The 18,704-nt window shown below is 37.4% G+C and overlaps 1 protein-coding gene across 1 annotated transcript in view; it reads right to left on the minus strand.

The window, feature by feature from the left end:
• Positions 1-18,704, minus strand: part of VEGFC (vascular endothelial growth factor C) — a 96,101-nt gene that overhangs the window by 3,795 nt on the left and 73,602 nt on the right. Inside the window, exons 4-5 of the mRNA XM_026508551.4 lie at positions 15,307-15,458; positions 235-341 (exon numbers count right to left, since the gene is read on the minus strand). Of these exons, the coding sequence (XP_026364336.3) occupies positions 235-341; positions 15,307-15,458 (259 nt within the window). The remainder of the gene's footprint in view (positions 1-234; positions 342-15,306; positions 15,459-18,704) is intronic.

An 18,704-nucleotide genomic window follows, 5' to 3' on the forward strand; every position in this document is an offset into this window, starting at 1 on the left:
AGCATATAAAAGTGTCTGTTTATGTTCTTCATTAAAAGGGTTGTGCATAAACACGGGTATGTTCCTCTACAAGGAAGTTCAAAACAATACCAATGTCAAGTAGAAAACGTCCTGTAGTCACTTATTCCAGAGAAGGATGATCTGAATATTGTACATGTGATTTTAATATTAAAATATGTGTTAATCAAAATAGAGACACTTGGCATTTCGTCTTTAAAATATCATTCTGCTTACCGTCTCCAGAATTTGAGGAAAAAATAAAGTCTTGCTGAGCCAGACATGTGCAGAGGTGATTATTCCAGATGTAATTTGTGGGGCAAGTCTTGTTCGCAGCTTGGCACCTTTGGGAGAGACAGACAGGTTAATAGTCTAACTGGTACCCAGAAGGGATCATGTCTTTTCTTACCTCTGTATTACAAAGCCAATGCATGCTTGTGAAAAAGCTTTAAAATGATGTAAGAATACATGAAATGAAATGTGGAAGTTCCCTCTCAAAGTCCCCCCCTCATCCACATATGCGGCCAAATTCTAATCGCAGAGGTGACCACTTACTGGCACGGTCATCTATCACTCCAGCCTCTGATTTTGTTAAGGCAAATACATTTATTTGTATAATCCCACGGTGGTTTAGTTTGTGTATACAAGGGGATACGCCTCATAATACTCTGAAATTTCCTTCTTCCACTAAACAATATACTGTGGGTATCTTCATAGGTCATTTCAAAGCGTTCTGCTTGTTAGTGGCTACACAGCAGTCCATAAAATGGATGAGTACTACTATTAATCGCCTGTTGGTCACTATGGGAACTGCTTCCAATTTGTGGCTTTTTCAAACAGTTCTACAGGGAACATCTTTATACATTTACCTTTCCTGACTTATTTCTGAAACACTGATGCCTATAACCATAAAAGGTCTATTAATCCAAAATTTTCTCTCTACACTCCACCAGAAGGGCATCGAAGACCAAACTTGTTGTCATTGCTTCTGTTCTAGTTTTTCCTCCCTCCCTACCACCCTCTCTTTTCTTACAGTCTCATTATCTGTTTTACTAAAAATTATGAACATATGGGCTTCGGTCAAGTATGCCAAGTGCTCCTTTGCTCCGGCTGTCCGACTGCTGGCTAACTGAGACTCCTCCATGTTGGTGTCAATATGAAATGAGCCCTTTAGTATGAATCTTCTCTGTTCTCTGACACGAACAGATTGTCACAAGCTCATCTTGCCTACTGTCTCCTCCACACCTAGAATCAGCCATTCCTTCAAGGAGCCCTCATTCTGTCTGTTAGGAAATGGCATTTGGGATTAGGTTTGTTCAGTGCCATCAGGTTACATTACAACTCATCCTTTTCAGGGCACAGAGCTAGAAAATGCACATATACCCCACAGAATGTCTCCTTAGTTAATGTTTACCCATTAGGAGGATTCTTGGCTCTTAATATCCTAACTTACAGAGTATATTTAAACCTCTCACTACCTTATTTTTCTACTGAGGTTGGTGCAGGGGAAACAATTGTATCTTTCATACTCCATATCCTGAACAATATGTGAGGGAAGAGTGTTGAGTTACATTCTAGACTGGCAGAGCCTAACAATCATGTGTAAACATCTTAACAGGGGCACCGACTGTAAATAAACAGGTCATATGCTTCAGATGTTGCTGACAAAAGTTTCAGAGTCCTACCGTGTGATGATGCAATGATACGCCTTTCTTTAAAAGACAGCCTGATGTCTTGTATAGCACCCCAGGAAGGACTTACTGAACAGTGTAAGCACATCTACATCTGATAACCATTTTTTCCTTGACAACCGCCTTTGAGGATTTATGGAATCTCTCCCACTCAGCAGCAGCTCCAAGACCCAGAGAACCTCTACTTGTCCCATTCAGTGGGAGAGTTTGCCTAAAACACCCTCCCACACCTCTCCACACCACCTTGCATGGCAATGACTGTCTTACCCTTACCCCTCCTCCCTTGTAACATTCGTCAAGGGTCATGTCTCCAGCTTGATGAAGACCATCTATACGGAAAGTTTTCTTGAATTATTTTTGATTTTTAACAAGTTTCTGAATGCTGTGTGTTATTTGCTGTCCTGTATCATAAGATAATAATTTCTCATTCAGCATGCAAATAATCCAAGTAATCACATATACAGTAGCCATGTGTTCACAACCATAAGAATTGTTGGACGATCAAGGAAACAGTGTCTGAGCATTTTAGATCCTATCAAGGTAGGATGTTACTTTTCTACAGGTATTATCTTTAAGTTCTTTGTAGGAAATTAGTTATGTCTGGGTTTAATTCTTCCCATTCAAGACAATACAAATTTGCTTGCAATGTATATTTTTGGAAATAGGTTATTGATCTTAACTAAGACATACCTGTACCTAGTTTCAAGGGAAAAAAATCAGTCATAGTGCTATTTCCAAATATAATTTAAAATTATTGGGTTTTAAATTTACTTCTTGACTTCATGTTAACAACTTTCATTAAAATTTTTGTTCCTAACAATCTTTATATTTGCTTAAGTATATATAATATATATGTGTGCATGTATAATAGATAATTGCCTTACCCTGTGTATACCATATGCCTTTTTCTTTATAATTTTATTTTTTGAAAATTTATGTGATTTCAGTTAAAATTATGAGAAAATATATATTCAGAGGAGTTCATTCTGATCCATGTCCTCAGCATGCTAATCCTTTTTGCAGTTTTTGGTTTATGTTTTCATAAATATATACACATATAAAACATATGTGTATATATTTTTCCCATTCTGTTATCCAGAAGATAGCCTCCCTTACATGCTCTTCTCAACCTTGCTCTTCCAGTTAGCTCTATGCCTTGGGGAACATTATACCTTCCTAATAATTTTATGTATTCCCAAGAGCAAGTCCTTACTTATCACATGTTTTTGTCATTACTGTTTTCTTGGTTAATCATAAATGTACACTGTTTCACAAAAAATTTGGACAGTACTTATCAATTCTCCAAAACAATATCATTGTTTTTTCATTTACCTCCTATTCAAAGCTTTAGTCCCTTCCATCAAATAAGATGCTGTTACGTTTAGTTATATAATAGTGATGCAATAAATTCTGGCTGAATGAAACTCAGACCAGTCTTCCATCAATGAAGGTAAACCCCTTTGGGCAGTGTTGCCTCAAGGTTGACATACACATGATTTAAGTGACACACTGTCATGTTGGTATCAGGAGGGCACAGTCCTATGGTGGCTGCAGAAGAAGGGCATGAGCATTCTCCCAATATGTGATTTGTACTGCTATTACCTAAGCCAGTGGTCTTCCAGTTGTTAGTTGTAATCCATCAGTGGGTCACGAAATCCATTATAAGGGTTGGGAAATGCGTGTGTAAAGTCAAAGAATGACATGTAATAAAATACTACCAGAATGCATGTGATAAAGATCACTTTCTGCAGCTATATTTCAGTTCTCTATGTGCATATATTTTTGTTTTATGCACATATAAATATATGCATATTTATACACACACTCACACCACCTCTCCCACATGTGGTGTACGTGTACGTGTGTATATGGTAGCAATGTCCAGTGTATTCGTTTTTAAATTACAGTTGTTAAAGTTGATAAACATATCTAAACTATTTTTATGGGAAAAAGTGTCAAGAATGATCTCAATCACTAGCCTAAGTGAGACTGGTCCATACTGAGGTTTTCAACTGTAGGAGAATGCGTTAATGTCTCTGCGCTGAAGTGAAAGTCGGTCTACAAAATTGTTCACCCTCAAGGGGTAGGAAAATAAAGCCTTCCTATTTCTCATGTAGTGAGGGAAAAGAAAGAGTTCTATAATATTTCACATCCTTAACAATATAAATTCAAAAATATGGACTGTGTGTAGAAACAGATGAAGGAATGCATTTCTGAAAATATCCTACAAAACAACAAGGTATCTAGCGCCTAATTTTGCAGCATTCAGTAATTCCCTAGAATCTGGCTATCCCAGCCCTTTTGGTTTTGCACATGTACGTTGAATAAAAATATGGCATTCAGAATAACAATTTCAATTGTTATACCTGAAGTGTTTTTGCCAACATAAACTTTATATTATGGACTAATTATGCTTTGCTCAAGGTGAACTAAATATTTTAATTTCTAATATTCTTAAAACGTAAATTTCTATAAAAATATCCACTTTAGAAGCTCTGCCAAAATTAAGAAACTGCTACTTATCAATATTAACATATTTTAATGTTGAAATTTGAAATCCTGCTAGATACTACTTAATTAAAGATACATGTATTTGCATAGGATGCATTTTCATAATTACTAAATGAGGTTCCCTACTCTAAAAGTGAATGGCTTGTTCTTAGCTTTAAATAAGCTTCTCGGGGCGCCTGGGTGGGTCAGTCGTTAAGCATTAAGCGTCTGCCTTCGGCTCAGGTCTGGGATCAGCCTCGCATCAGGCTCCCTGCTTGGCGGGAAGCCTGCTTCTCCCTCTCCCACTCCCCTTGCTTGTGTTCCCTCTCTCGCTGTCTCTCTGTCAAATAAATAAATGAAATCTTAAAAAAAAATTAAATAAGCTTCTCATGTGAAAAAAGGGGAGACACAATTTCCAAAACAGTATCTTAGAATGAGAGAAAATGTTTTTAATGTGGATAGAAGTGAGCACAATTTACTTATCCCCTAGGTATCTTCATCTCCAAAGCATTTTTATCCTATTGAAATTTTTCTTCAAGTTCTGAATATTAATGGATGTAAACATATTAAAACTTCTAAATAAGTTGGTTTTGTATACTGTATTTATAAAACATTGATTCAAAGATATATTTTGTCTGCAAAGCCTATGATTATGCAATTATTTATAAAGTAGATCTATGTTGAGAATCACATGTAAACTACGTTTCCTACTTCGCCTTTCCCACCCCCCCGCCCCCGCACAAACACAACCACAATCCTGTTTATAATACTTATGAAGGAAAAAGATGACTTTCTAAGAACTATTTCATTACCTCACTCAACTGGTTAGGTTAACTGCTGCTAGTTAAAAACATAGGACAAAAATTTAAGGGTATATGGTTCAAGAACGATGACTTTAATGGTTAAAAGGATTCTCACTTGCCATTTCTCTCTCTTTGGAAATTTTGAAAGACTAGTACGTTCTGTAGGATTAAATCCTACATATTGGGTAAGAGTTACTAGCTCTTGGGCTCTGGACACTGTAGTAGGTTGCCTTGTGCATCCCACTGTTTGGGTTCTTTCATCTTCTCTACATCTTGGCACTAGAGCTTCTATATACTTGGAAATTCCCTGACTCCCCAAATCCGTATTTAAGGAATGCAGACACACTCCCACCTTTTGTTTGGCATTAGCAAGAACTGAGATGAATGTAATATATTTTGTAACATATTTCTCAGTGAAAAAAACCCCGTATCTGGATTTATTTAAACTTTTGATTCACTTTACTAAATATCTCTTAAAATGTTTCATAGATTAATTCAAAATGAATGTCAACATTAATTGGATACAAATTCAACTCGTAGCACTCAATGACTTCTTTAAAAAGGAAAGTCCTTCTGTGGATATGAACTGTGCTATTAATCAAATACTCTCACTGGTGTCTCTTTTCATAAGGTGTGTTCACAACAACCCAACTGATAAACATTCTGCTGATCATGTGGTACCTTCAGTACACAGTCATGTTCCTCAAATGTGGGAATTCTTTGTACTTTTTGCTCAATTTTTCTATAAGCTTAAAACTGCTTTCAAAAGGTCTATCAAAGTCATTGAGTTGACAAACTCTTTGATCTAAGAGTTCCCGCCTCTGGGTAACATTTCAGTCACAACCTCAGTGCAGCGGATATACTGATGGAATATTCTCAGCCATAGACCTTTTGCTATAATTTCTACCAGTCAGTCAGCAAGCCATAGGAATGTTGGGCTCCCAACTGTCATCTTTTAGAAGGCAGAAACCAGACACTCCAAAGGCAGGTACCCTGGACAGCACAGTTAGCTTCCTGTTAGAAAAAAATACATTCCAGGGTCTGGAGACTCTTACTTGAGTTTCATGGGTGAATATCAAAAGGTGCTCATTTGAAGGGGTTGGGCAATATTTAGATAATAATGAGCTTTGTAAAAAAAAAAAAAAAGGATAAATACACGTGAATTAAGATTTCAAAAATAACTGCATATTATGATGAGGGTTTTAAACCTTTTATAAAGAGGGTATTTTCAGGGCAGAATACAGATGCATGTTTTAAAATACTAGGAAAGTAGTTTCTGATCAACCAGCGCAAGACTATGTCCTGGTTTAACTGGCAGATGTGTTACCTCTGCATTTCTGCTCTGAGCCAGTTTATTAAACGTGTCATGATATTCTGTTTATCTCTATTTTTGGTGAAGCAATAATGAATGATCTTGAAATTAAAAGGAAAGAAAAAATTAGAATGAGAAAAACCCTCGTGGATATTCAAGCTTCTAAGCATTCAGACCGAGGATCTGTTATAGATTAACAAAGACAGAGCACTCAAGTTCGACTTCAAAGGTTGCCAGGGCTATAAATCTACTGTGTTCCTTAGAGAAGAGATGAGTTCTCACACGAATGAAATTTTCCTTAATAAGCCCAAATAACTTAACTTCTTAGAAGCAAGTATGTGTATTAGTAAGCAATGTTGACATATTTGTAAAAGAAATGAAAACCAGTATACATAAAAATTAATGGGACTTCAGGCTAGATTTTTTCCATTTTCTCATCTTTTTTCACCCCTTCTTTTCCTCTCTCACCACACCAGGATTCTCCCTCAAAGACTGATCTAATCTCTTTATCAGGGCGAAATCATCCATATTTTCTATTTTTAGTACTTGTTAAAAAAAAAAAAATTCAAGGTGCCCTGGCTCTCCTGAGCAAGGTCTTGTCATTCCTCTACCAAAAACTACTCATTCTACCCCAATACCTCTACCGAAAAGATGAAACTCTTCAGGCTGGTGCCCAAAGCTTCCAAAGCACAGCCTTAGCATTGCCTTTTTAATTTAATCTCCTATGGCCTTCACCAATTAACACCCAATTAAATTATTCTGGTCTATTCATTGTCCCCAGAATGTGCTGTTTTCTTTAAGAACCCTATGGACATTGTCAATGAGAACAAACTGACCGGTAAATTTACCTCTGGGTAAAATTCACTTCAAGGCACTTGGCTTCCAAAAGTGACATCTCTCTCCTTTGATTTTAGTCTCTTCCTAAAATGTAGCATAGTGCCTTCCCTATAGCATGTATCATAGAATAAGCATGAACATTCATTCATTCATTCATTCATTCACACAATGGAATACTATACAGGTATTTAATGAAGAAAACCAAGGCTATAGACCTCAAAATGATTACATGTCTAACACATACTGTTGAGAGAAAAAAGTAATGTCACCATTTTAACATAAATATTTTAAACAGAGCTGTACTATATATTCTTTTGTCATATGTTAATACATCTGTATGCCATAAAAATGGAAGATGAGAATTCAATTTCCAGGCAGTGGTTACCTCTGAGAATGGAGGATGCAGAATGGTGACTGGGGCTTTGGGTTGTATCTTAAGTGAATATGACAAAATATTTTTTGGATTTCAAGTCAGTGTGGAGGGATATATCGTTTTGTGGGTTTTGCTTTTTTGTCCTTTAGTATATGTCTTAAGATTTTTTTAACTTAAGGAACTTAAAAATGCAGTAATGACTGCATCCAGTAAGGAATGGATTAGCTCCAAATTTAGTTTGAATCTCTGGTTTGCTCCTCTCAGTCGTGTGATGTTGGGGAAAATGACTTAATCCCTCTGATTCAGTTTCTCATATATAATTGAAAATTTCACCCTCTAGTTTCCTCTTTCTGAAGATTGTTGTGCAATGTAGGTTATCAATAAGTAGACATGTTATCTCTGTTTTATGTCCTTCAGATAATGGAGTCAGTCCTAGTCAATCATGAGCTTGATCTAATACTTGATCATCTCCCCACTTCTTTCCTTGAACGCTTGTTGGTTTTTGCAACCTCCTTTGGATATCGTAATAAACTGTTTTTAGTCTTAATTTTTCTGACTGTTCTTGGTCTCCTGCACGGACCATTGTTTCTCCCAGTTTCTTAAATAGTGATAATCCCCACGGTGTCATCTGTTGCTTCTCTCTTTACCATCTATATTTTCCTTGGTTGGGTTCATCTCTTCCAGTGCTGGTAGCTACCAAAGAAGCGTGCCCACCTCAGCGCCCTCCCAACTCCAGATCCCACCGCCTACTGAACATTGCACTTTGATTTCTTACAGATACCACAGACACCAGTGTGCATATCTAAACCAAATTCTCCTTCTCCAATCCACTCTTCCTATGAACATGTGTTCCATCTTTGTATCATCCATGCATTTTCATCCTCAACTTCTGCCTCTGTGTTCTCCCACACATGCGGTCCCCAAGTGGTGGGCTTTCTGAAAAATGTCTTTCCACCTCTTTTCTGTCCGTCCCCATTTCCACCCGCTGTGGGTCCCCCCTTGTTACTTCTGAATCAGATGATTTCAGAAGCTGCTTCAATTTTTCCACCTCCTGTTTACTCCTCCAGTCCACCTATTATACTACCTTCAGGATGTTCTTTCTATATGCAATGTACATATCACAGGTCCTACGTGTATCTTCTAATGGTTCTTGACAGACTTGAAGAAAAATTCCATCTTTGGCATGGCGGATTCAATTCCGTGTTTTCTGCAGACCCAGGCAGGTCCTCTCCAACTCTTGCTTGATGGTAGGCGTGCATCCCACATACATACTTCCTCTGCCACACTAACTCCAGTCCCGTGTTCACGTGTCTGACTCGCTTATGGGATTTCTCTAGAGGAGCGATCCTATCATTCTCTACAGCCTAGCATAATAGCAACACCATGTAGACACACAGTAACTGTTGGTGTTTTATGTACTTATTATATTAGACATATTTGTGTTCGTATTCTGGTGCATGAGCTGCTTTAGTTAAGGAATTATATTATTCATTGTTTTAATACCCCACATCTCCTAGGATGCTGTGACACACATGTCAGACTCAAGATAAATATCTCATGAATGAATGAATACTACTTCTATCAACTAACAAAATCTAGTGCATCACTTCTTCATCGCAAATGACTCCCTCCATAGAAAGAGACCCTCCATGTAAGGGGCCATGGGAATCCATGGCGTTCAAGCTGATGGAAAACGTAAGAGGAAATAATTGGGAGGAAAGAGAATAATCTGTGAGAACATCAATAATAATATTGCTATCTAACCACTTCTAGAGATAATCTCTTCCACCTCTGGAATTTCTGATCTATTTTGGTGCTGCTGATATTGAGACTTGAAAAGTTTTCTTTTTTCTTTCTTTTTTTTTTGTAAATACTAGAAATTCTATAAGATATTGGGGGAGAACATGGGTGTAAGAGCTAAAAAGACTTGAATTTTCATTTTTTTCTGGCACTCTTCTTAGCTGTTAGGTTTGTATGTGCTAATTAATATTTTCAGTACTCAATTTTCTCATTTGTAAAACATCTGTAAAAATAGCAGCCAAAATTTATTGAATGCTCACTGTCAGGCATCAGGCACTGTGCTAACCCTGAACGGGGCTTACTGATTATAAACGTCGCTGGATCCCTCTGTGTTAGGCGTTGTCCTCGTCATTCCCTTCATTGCTCTTATTCTATTACGACCGTATACAGTATCAGACAAATACATAGCATAATGTCATTGGATAGGTTGATCATGAGGATTAGGTTATAAATGTTACACTGCGTTGTTATTTATAACATTTTGATTTACATTTTGTTTTGTAGATGAGGAATATGAGTCACAAAAAATTTATAGAAGTTAGTGAATTTCTAAGCGGAAAATGAATTTTCTAAGCAGGAAGCTGCATACAGCACGCACACCCTTCACCCCTGTGCTCTGGGGCATGAATCATCAGTGCAGCCACTGGGCGGGGCTAGTATGAACATGAGGTGATGTGGGCAGATGCTTGTGCAGCGTAATATTTACTGAACTACTACTATTACTACTGATACAGATAGAACACGTGTCTTCCCTCCTTGATTGCGAGTGCCACGAGGCCAGGAGAAGCCAGGCTTGTCTTCTCTCTTGAAGCATTCCTTGTCCGTTTTAAAGACTCAACAATTATTTTATGAATGATTCATTTTATCAACGATTCACTTATTTATTGAATTATACTTCATAAGTAACGTAAAACAAATGGTCTGCTACTTATTTAATCTCATAATGATGGGACTATAATGCCATGCACTTGAGAAAGGCATGCCTTGTCTTTGTACTGACAGTGGCTGCTGAGAGCGCATGGCTGGGGAAGAGCTGGGGCCACTGCTGGGAAATTTCAAACTCCATACAAAGGAGGGCTGGGAGGCTCTCCCCACTGGGGAATCATGAGAATCTTAAAAGATTTGACTGTTACCATAAAGATTTTAAGCAATCTACCATTTTAAACCTAAATGAATTTCAAAATTACAGTTAAAGGATCTGTTTCTCTTGGCTTTTCAAAAATCCATTTTTTTTACAAATAATTTGCATATGATAAAATGCTCCTATTTTAAATTCACAGTCTTTTTTCCCCCCAATTTATGCACCCATGTAACTATTACCACAATAAAAATATAGAATATTTTTTATCACCCCAGACAATCCCTTTGCCCATTCCAGTCAATCCCTACCACCTGCATCTTCAGGCAACTACCGACATACTTTCTCTCAATCTAGATTATGTTTGTCTTTTCTAGAGTTCTTGTAAATTGAGTCATAGAACATGTATTTTTTGGTTTGGCTTCTGTCACTCAGCTTAATGTTTTGAGATCCATTCATGTTGTGCATATGAACAGCTCATTCTGTTTATATCGCTCTGTAATGTCCCACTCTATGGATACACTGCAGTTTGCTTATGCATTCACCCTCGATGGACTTTGGGGTTGTTGATTTATTGGCTAACGAAGCTTATGTGAACATCTGTGTGCAAGTTATTGTGTGGAAATATGTTTTTATTTATCCTGGGTAAATACCTAAGAGGCGATTTATGGATTATATTTGTAAGTGTATATTCAAGTTCATAAGAGTCTGCCAAAATGTTTTTGCAAAGTGGTCATACCATTTCCCATTCCCATCAGTGATACGTGAGCATTCCAGTGGCACCATGTCCTCTCCAGCACTTGCTTTTGTCATATCTTAATTTTGGCCATTGTGGTGTCTGTTCCTGTTCATTTTTAACAAATGGTTTTATAACATAGCTACATATTCATTACATATAAATTATCATTATAGTTTTTAATTAAATTATGGGTCACAATTCACAATAAGTGGAGACTAACATTCAAAAACAGAGGAATAGAATAGAAATAAAAGTATCTGAGTGCCTCACGTGTAGTTAGACATGCATTCATAATGGGGGCAATATCATCTGTAAGAAGAAAAAACTGGGTATTGGGGAGGAGGAATCTTAGATCTTGCGATGGTTTTTGGCTCTCCAAAACCCAACAAAAGCTTCTGAATCAGTATTTAATTTCTATTGGATTTTATGGGCTGTCATGTGAGCAGCACTGGCATTGAAGATATCCAAAGTGTACGCAAGATAACGGTGATAAAATTATAATGAAGAGAGGGCTGTCACTGAAGGACTTTCTCTGGACCAAGGGCTCAATCTCAAAATCATAGGGCGACATTTTTTCATGTGACTGTCAGCCATTTGTATGTTTTCTTTGGAGAAGTGTCTGTTCATGTCTTCTGCCCATAATAAATAAATAAATAAATAAATAAATAAATAAAATCATAGAGTGACAGGTGCCTGTGTGTGTGCCTAGCAGCTGCCGGGCAGCTACTGCTTCTGCTCGATCTCTGGTGCTTTGGTGTGTGACGTGAGCTTCGGGAATTAAGTAGAAATAGTTTAAATTTTATTATTTAATTCTACAGAAGTTATTCAAGCCACAGTATGTCACATGCTGAGAAGAAAAAAGGGGCGACACTCTGAGTATCTAGCAGCTACAGAAGTTAACTTGTAACTTGTAACTTCTGTTTTCTCATATGAAGCAAAAGTTCTCTAAAAAAATTGACAGAAACTATTTAAAAACTTCTCTTCCTTTTCTTGGAAAAATAATTGTTTGGAATGTTTTCTTTAAAAAAATGTTTATATTGTTGGGCATTTATATCAATTGGTACTTTCCTTATGGAATTTGATATATTACCACTAAATAAGTAAATACGTTATCATAAAGGTTTCTCAGCAAAAACTGTAGTTCTAAAATTACGTTCAATGTTAATAGCTTTTACATTTTCAATTTAACTTTTAACTATACAAAATTTTTGTCATTTTTAATCCTACAGTGCAGTACCTTTTTAATGTATAAAGCCCAAATATACATATGACACATAAGGTGACATAAATAGGTCTATGGTATTAAAATTTTATGAGGGAGGCGATTAGAGAAAAAGGTCTATAAAAGAATCCTTTGGGGGTGATAATGAAAAAAGGGTCGGGTAGCACTACGATAAAGGAAAGTGTTTTAAAATAATACTTTGTTTTACAGCTCTATAGGACTATAACTACATGGAAAGTTACATACTTTAAATCTATACACTATGTATGTTATATACATATCATATAAACATAGTTACTGCATTTCTTATTGTAGGTAGTGTTAAAAAAAAAACACCACCAAACAACACAGATTGGATGAATCAGATATGAATCGTAATGGTAATAATAAGTCCGCCCTTTACAGACTCTCCCTTAGACGCCAGGCTCTGTGCTAAGCACCACGTGAGCACTCAGTATTCCATTCACTCCGCTTTCCATCTTTGTGCTCTTATATATAAGCAAACTGCAGTTCAGACACATGAAATACCCAACCTTAAAAAGTGACTTAGCGGCCAATTGGAATTCGGGCTCACGCCCAGCACACTGGTAGGCACAGGCTCTTTTTGCTCTTTTCGTCTGTTCTTGCATTTGACAGTCTACAGTGTAGCAGTTATAGGGATAAGAAATGGTGAAAATTGGGGCAAAACATGCAATTGCTACAAAACACTGCAAATAAGTTATTTTATATAATAAGCATTGGTGGGTCATGTTGTTTAGCCCCCAGTTCTGGAGTGTAATTACTTGCTTCTTCTATAAAATAAGGCTAATCCCGCTACCAACTGAAGAGGTGTTCTGGGGGAGGGTTAGACGAAACAGTGTATGTGAAGGGCTGAAACGGCTCAATAATTTTCAAACGTGATTAGCTGGATCCTGTGGAGGTTACGAACCTACCTGTACCTCAGATGTTCACAATCCAGTTACATGCCCATCTATAGGCCCCTACAAATCCATGCAAGGAAAAATCAAATACAGTGATTGCTATGGGCATTCAAGAAGCAGAGACAGCAGCGGTACTTGGACAAGCCAAATGCAGGACAGAGACCTTTAGCTGAACTCTGAGAAGTGGAGGGGGCTTTGGGAAGGCAGAAAAGAAAGGACATTTATTTTAAGCCAGGGTCAGAAGAGAAAGAAGATACAGAGCAGGAAATGAGCTTGGTGTTCAGGGAATGAGACTTTAAGAAACCCAGACTTGGGGAGAAATCAGAAGCAAAACAAGAAAGGAAAGGCTGGTCAAGGGACAAGGAGGTGAGAAATTTGTGCTCGATTCTTTGAGTCACTGAAAGCCGCTGGCAGTTTCTGGTCAGATGAATGAAGTGGTGCCTTTTAAAGCTCACGTGTGATATTATGTAGGAGCTGGAGAGAGATCCGACACAAGGAAACCAGTCTGGACACCATGGCCTGAGATCAGACATACATGCTGAATGGAGTGGACGAGGATGCTAGTGGCGGAAACGAGATACATGCACAGGTAGGAGCAAATCTCTCCTCCCCCGACCCCTCATCAATAGTGCTGGTGTGTGACATCAGGATAAAAATAATTAATGACAACCATGTGATTTCAAGGTCTCAAAGAATATGAGAGAAAAGTGCTATGAATAATATGGAAATAAACAGAATAAATCTTTGATGTTTGTACCTATTCTATCTAATATTGTTATAAACACAGCAATATAAGAGATTTGGATATAATATTTTAAGTCCATCTGAAACCTAACTTTGGGAACAGCACGGGGATAATGGCCGAACTCTCAGAATGGATGCATTGCCACAGGAGCTGGGGACATACCTCTCTGAGCTGCGTGAGTAAACCTGCACATGCAGCTTCGGGGGTACTGTGCCCCCATGCAGCAGCCTCAGTTCATGCACGGATGCTGGTAAGGCCTTTTTGTGCCCACGTTGAGGACAGACTTCACAATTAGGCTATCCTTAGTTTTTTTGTGTGTCTCTGGAAAGATAAGGCCTCGAATCTGCCACATTAAGTAAAGCAGCCATGGGAAAAACTACTAGCATTATCATATTTATTGTCAAGTCCCCTAAAATGCAAGGTTTAAGTAGGTTGAGTTTTTTTGTTTTTTGTTTTGGTAATGTATATGTTCACACATCAATTTATTTAAAATTTTGTTAAAATGTCAAAGTTCAGTAAGTTTTATTCACATGCATTGGACATGTTAAAGACGAAAGAGCTGCAGCCTCATTCTGGGGCAGAGAGCAGAACGTTCCTAGATTTAAGATGACAATGCATAATGAGTCATTTTAAACTATTCACAGGGTCAACACGTGATGCTCTATGCAGGTCCTTCTGCGTGACCAAGTGCAGCATCTGCTGCCATTTACCAGACCAAAAAACATGCTGAGAAAGGAATTTGAAGAGCAAATGTTACTTTGAATGTTAATTTGAAATAATAGTAAGAAAAAATTCTTTCAAGTAACTCAGTATTTCAGTATTCAATCCTTGCTGAAATAAAAAAATATGCATAGAGAAAAAATAATTGAGATTGAAGAAAGGCAACTGAATGTTAATAGATATAAAATAACTTTGTAAAATATTTTTTGTGTTGGACCAAAAGTCTTACCGAGGCTTAAAGGGTTTTAGCTTTAACATCATTTGTGAGTTTGCACACCTGATTTCATGGATGTTAGATCAGTTAGGCTAAATCACGGATAATATGAAGAGAGGTGGGATGTGTGTCATTCCATAGAATTACTTGTTTTATATTGTGAACTACTTCATCTATAAAAAGTGCTTCCCTGTTTCCATTTAATTTTACTTCTATGGTGCCGTATTAAATTTGTCTTCTTTTGTATTTGATACAAAGTATATCATAACAAATTTCACAAAAATTCTTTTAATAAACTGTGTTTACTTGAAAATAATTTTGTATTAGTAGAGGATGCAGAAAAAATAGATTTAATTCATACTCACTGTGGTAGTGTTGCTGGCAGGGAACGTCTAATAATGGAATGAACTTGTCTGTAAACGTCCAGTTTAGACATGCATCGGCAGGAAGTGTGATTGGCAAAACTGACTGTTACTGGTTTGGGGCCTTGAGAGAGAGGCACTGTAATTTCAAACAACTACAAAGAAGGGACAAAAAGAAGAAAAAATTATATAGCTGCTAGAAAGCATTTTTATGGTAACTGTTGGAGTCCAAAAAGAGCGAGATTAACTCTTTATAATTAGGTAGTGCTGCATAATATATGCAGGACGTAAAAGGTTTTTATGATTACGTTGTAGAAACTGTTTTGCTTCTAATCAGTATCCTTTATCAGAATAATAAATAGTCCATTTCCTTATCTCATGTCACTATTATAAAGCATATCAGAATTTTGATAACCAACTAATGATTACGGAGCAATGACCACTGTGTTCAGGGAAAAAGAATTTTTCCAGAGTCCTAGATTACTCCAGGGGTTGTTAAAAAGTGGCACAGATATAAATATCTTTGTGATATGAGAGCAAAAAGCTATTGGCCACACAACCTAGAACTGTTTGGTTAAGTCCTATTCTATGTAAACTGAATACAGAGACATAAAATACAATGATGTGAAATCGATTTTCATTCCAAATTAAATTTCCACCTCAAAGTAGTTTACATTTGTTCAAGGTATCTTATGAATTTATTATGTTCAAAAGAAAAAGAAACACATTCATCACTTAATAAAGCTCGTTTCTGCTATTTTGATAAAGGTATTATGAAAATAATAAGCTTAAAATAAGGTATACACATTTGTGGGCTAGCTCTCAAAACTTCATTCTGAATTTCTTATCTGTGGGAAACTTTAATTCTCCTCTTCCTTCTCCAAAGTTAATGTTTTAAATTGAATATACAAATAAATTAGTGATTAATTAAAACTAAGTGGATTTAAATTCCTATGTTTCTTAAAATTTGAATTATCAAAAATAATGGTAAAAGTGAAATCCTGGCCAGTACCTGCTTGATAAGATCAGTTTGCAGTCCTGTAACTATAGCTGAACCACTCTGGTGTTATTTGGTGCCTTTTCGGCAATCTGAGCAGGGCTAAAAATGATGACAAATTCCAGAGCCTTGTGATTTGGCCCATCACTATAATTTCATGCCAACTCTTAAAAGATCATGGAAAATCTTTAGGGAATTGTATCAGTTGCCAATTTAGTCCTACAGGGAGATTCACGGAAATGAATTTTGAAGAATGAAACACAGAGATATCTACATGATAAAATGCACATTTTCTTCATTTGGAATGTATTCATTATATATTCATTGAAAAATTCAGCTACTTTCTTAGCATAGGTGCCTTAGGAGGAACGGGCACAGGGACACACCCCCACTGGGCATTTTTTAATAGCAACCGTACTTGTAAGTTGTGTGAACTTGGAAAAGTCATTGAACTTATCTAAGCTGCATATTTCCTTAAAAATCAGTAAACAGAGGAAACATTTGACCCATTGTTCATGGGACTGTTATAAAAATTACATAAGCGAATATATATGAGTGCGATATGCATATCGATTGCCATATAGATGTGTTATTATTTGAATATAATCTCAAGATTCTAGATATTCTCCAGAATACTGTCCATGCTACATAGATAATCTCAATATATAATCTCAACATATCCTAGTACTATGACTTTGACCAGTTTCTTCCCTAAAAGGACATTTGTTTATGCAGTTGGGGAGAAATCTTTTATTAGATGAAATGTCACTGGCAGAAATCCTTTGCACTAGGTAAAACTATTTTAAGAGAGAGAATTCTGCAGTGTCTAAATACACTACAGTTTATCTACTCCTTAGGACATTTCTGGGCCCTATATTAAGAACCAGTGTAACAGAAGAAACTAACGTGGTTTAGAAAATAAGTAATGTTTAATAAATTGCTTACTTAATTTTTATATGTATAAAATTTATAAATTATTTAAACACTGTAATAGAAATGGTAAGAAGGTCTGCTCATAAAATCCTAAGAATTTACATCTAATAGGCAGTTAGATTTGTGTCTAGAGCTTAGGAGAGCCATTTAAAAGCCAACAATATTAAAGTCATAGTTGAAGTCTTGGATGCTGATGAGATTACTTGGTGAGATCATTCTGAATGAAAGGAGGAAATGTCTAATAACAGAAACCTGGGGATCAGATGCACTTAAGGGATGAAAAGAGGCAAATGAAGTATTAAATATGTCTGGGAAGAAGGAAGACATGAAGATGGACAGCCAGGAGGGGATTACTGTTAAACCAAGGGAAGCCAAAGGAAGAGAGGAGAGCTTCATAAAGGTGTCTGTGGTCTACAGGGTCTGATGTCTCGGAGAAATGAAGTGTAAGGATGGAGTGGAATCAAATGGGTACCAAAAGCAGCTCTAGGGGCTCTGGCGGGCTGGGCTAAGGGACAGGAGCAGCAGGGCAGGGTGGGGATGGAGAGAAGAGAGGCCTCACATGACCAGAGGGAACGTGCTCAGATGGCTCAGGCCAGAGAGGGAAGCTTTGCTTATAGGATAGGATGCATGTAAGCACTGCAGGATTTGGCACTGTCTCAAGTGACAGGAGGCAGAACAGAGCCTGAGAGTGAGAGATAAGGCTAAAACTTTTTAGAGCTCACAGCTATTGTGGAAGCATGCCTGATGTTCCCCACCCCCTATGCCTCACGGCACCTTTCCTGCACCTGTCCTCAGGGACTGCTGCATCCCGGATTCCACTCTGGCACGTTTTCCTAAGGGCAAAGAGATTGCACTGAGCATGGACAGCCTTCAGCCACTGCTTGGGGTGGGGAGGGGGTGTCATGTCCACAATCAGGACCTGCCTGTGAGGACCAAGTGTATACTTAGGGTCTGGGGCTTTGAAGCATGTTCTAGTGAGATGAGAACACTTAAATGCACATCAAGAAAGCATCTTCCTGGAAATAAGCCTGGCTCTATACTTTCAAGGGGTGGAAGAGATTTGTGTTCGTGAACACACAGACTAAAGGGATAAAGGGACAGGTAAAGAGGCACTAAAAAAAATCACTGTTTAGAGAACTATTTTTTTCCTGTAAGTTGAACACATTCATAAGCATTAAAACTACAGTACAACGGAGCCTGGATGGCTCAGTCGGTTAAGTGTCCGCCTTCGACTCAGGTCATAATCCTGGGGTCCTGGGATGGAGCCCGACATTGGGCTTCCTGTTCAGCGGGGAGTCTGCTTCTCTCTGCCCCTCTCCCTGCTCGTGCTCTTTCTCTGTCTCGAATAAATTAAATCCTTAAAAAAAACTATAGTACAATGTGAGAGAAAAATTTCCTTATAGTATAGTTAAATAAATAAAACCCCCAAATTCTAACTACTGGTGTTTCATTTCTCTTGAGTTCAGGTAAA

Source organism: Ursus arctos, unplaced genomic scaffold (assembly GCF_023065955.2).
Source record: "Ursus arctos isolate Adak ecotype North America unplaced genomic scaffold, UrsArc2.0 scaffold_27, whole genome shotgun sequence".
In the NCBI taxonomy this organism is placed as follows: Eukaryota; Metazoa; Chordata; class Mammalia; order Carnivora; family Ursidae; genus Ursus; species Ursus arctos.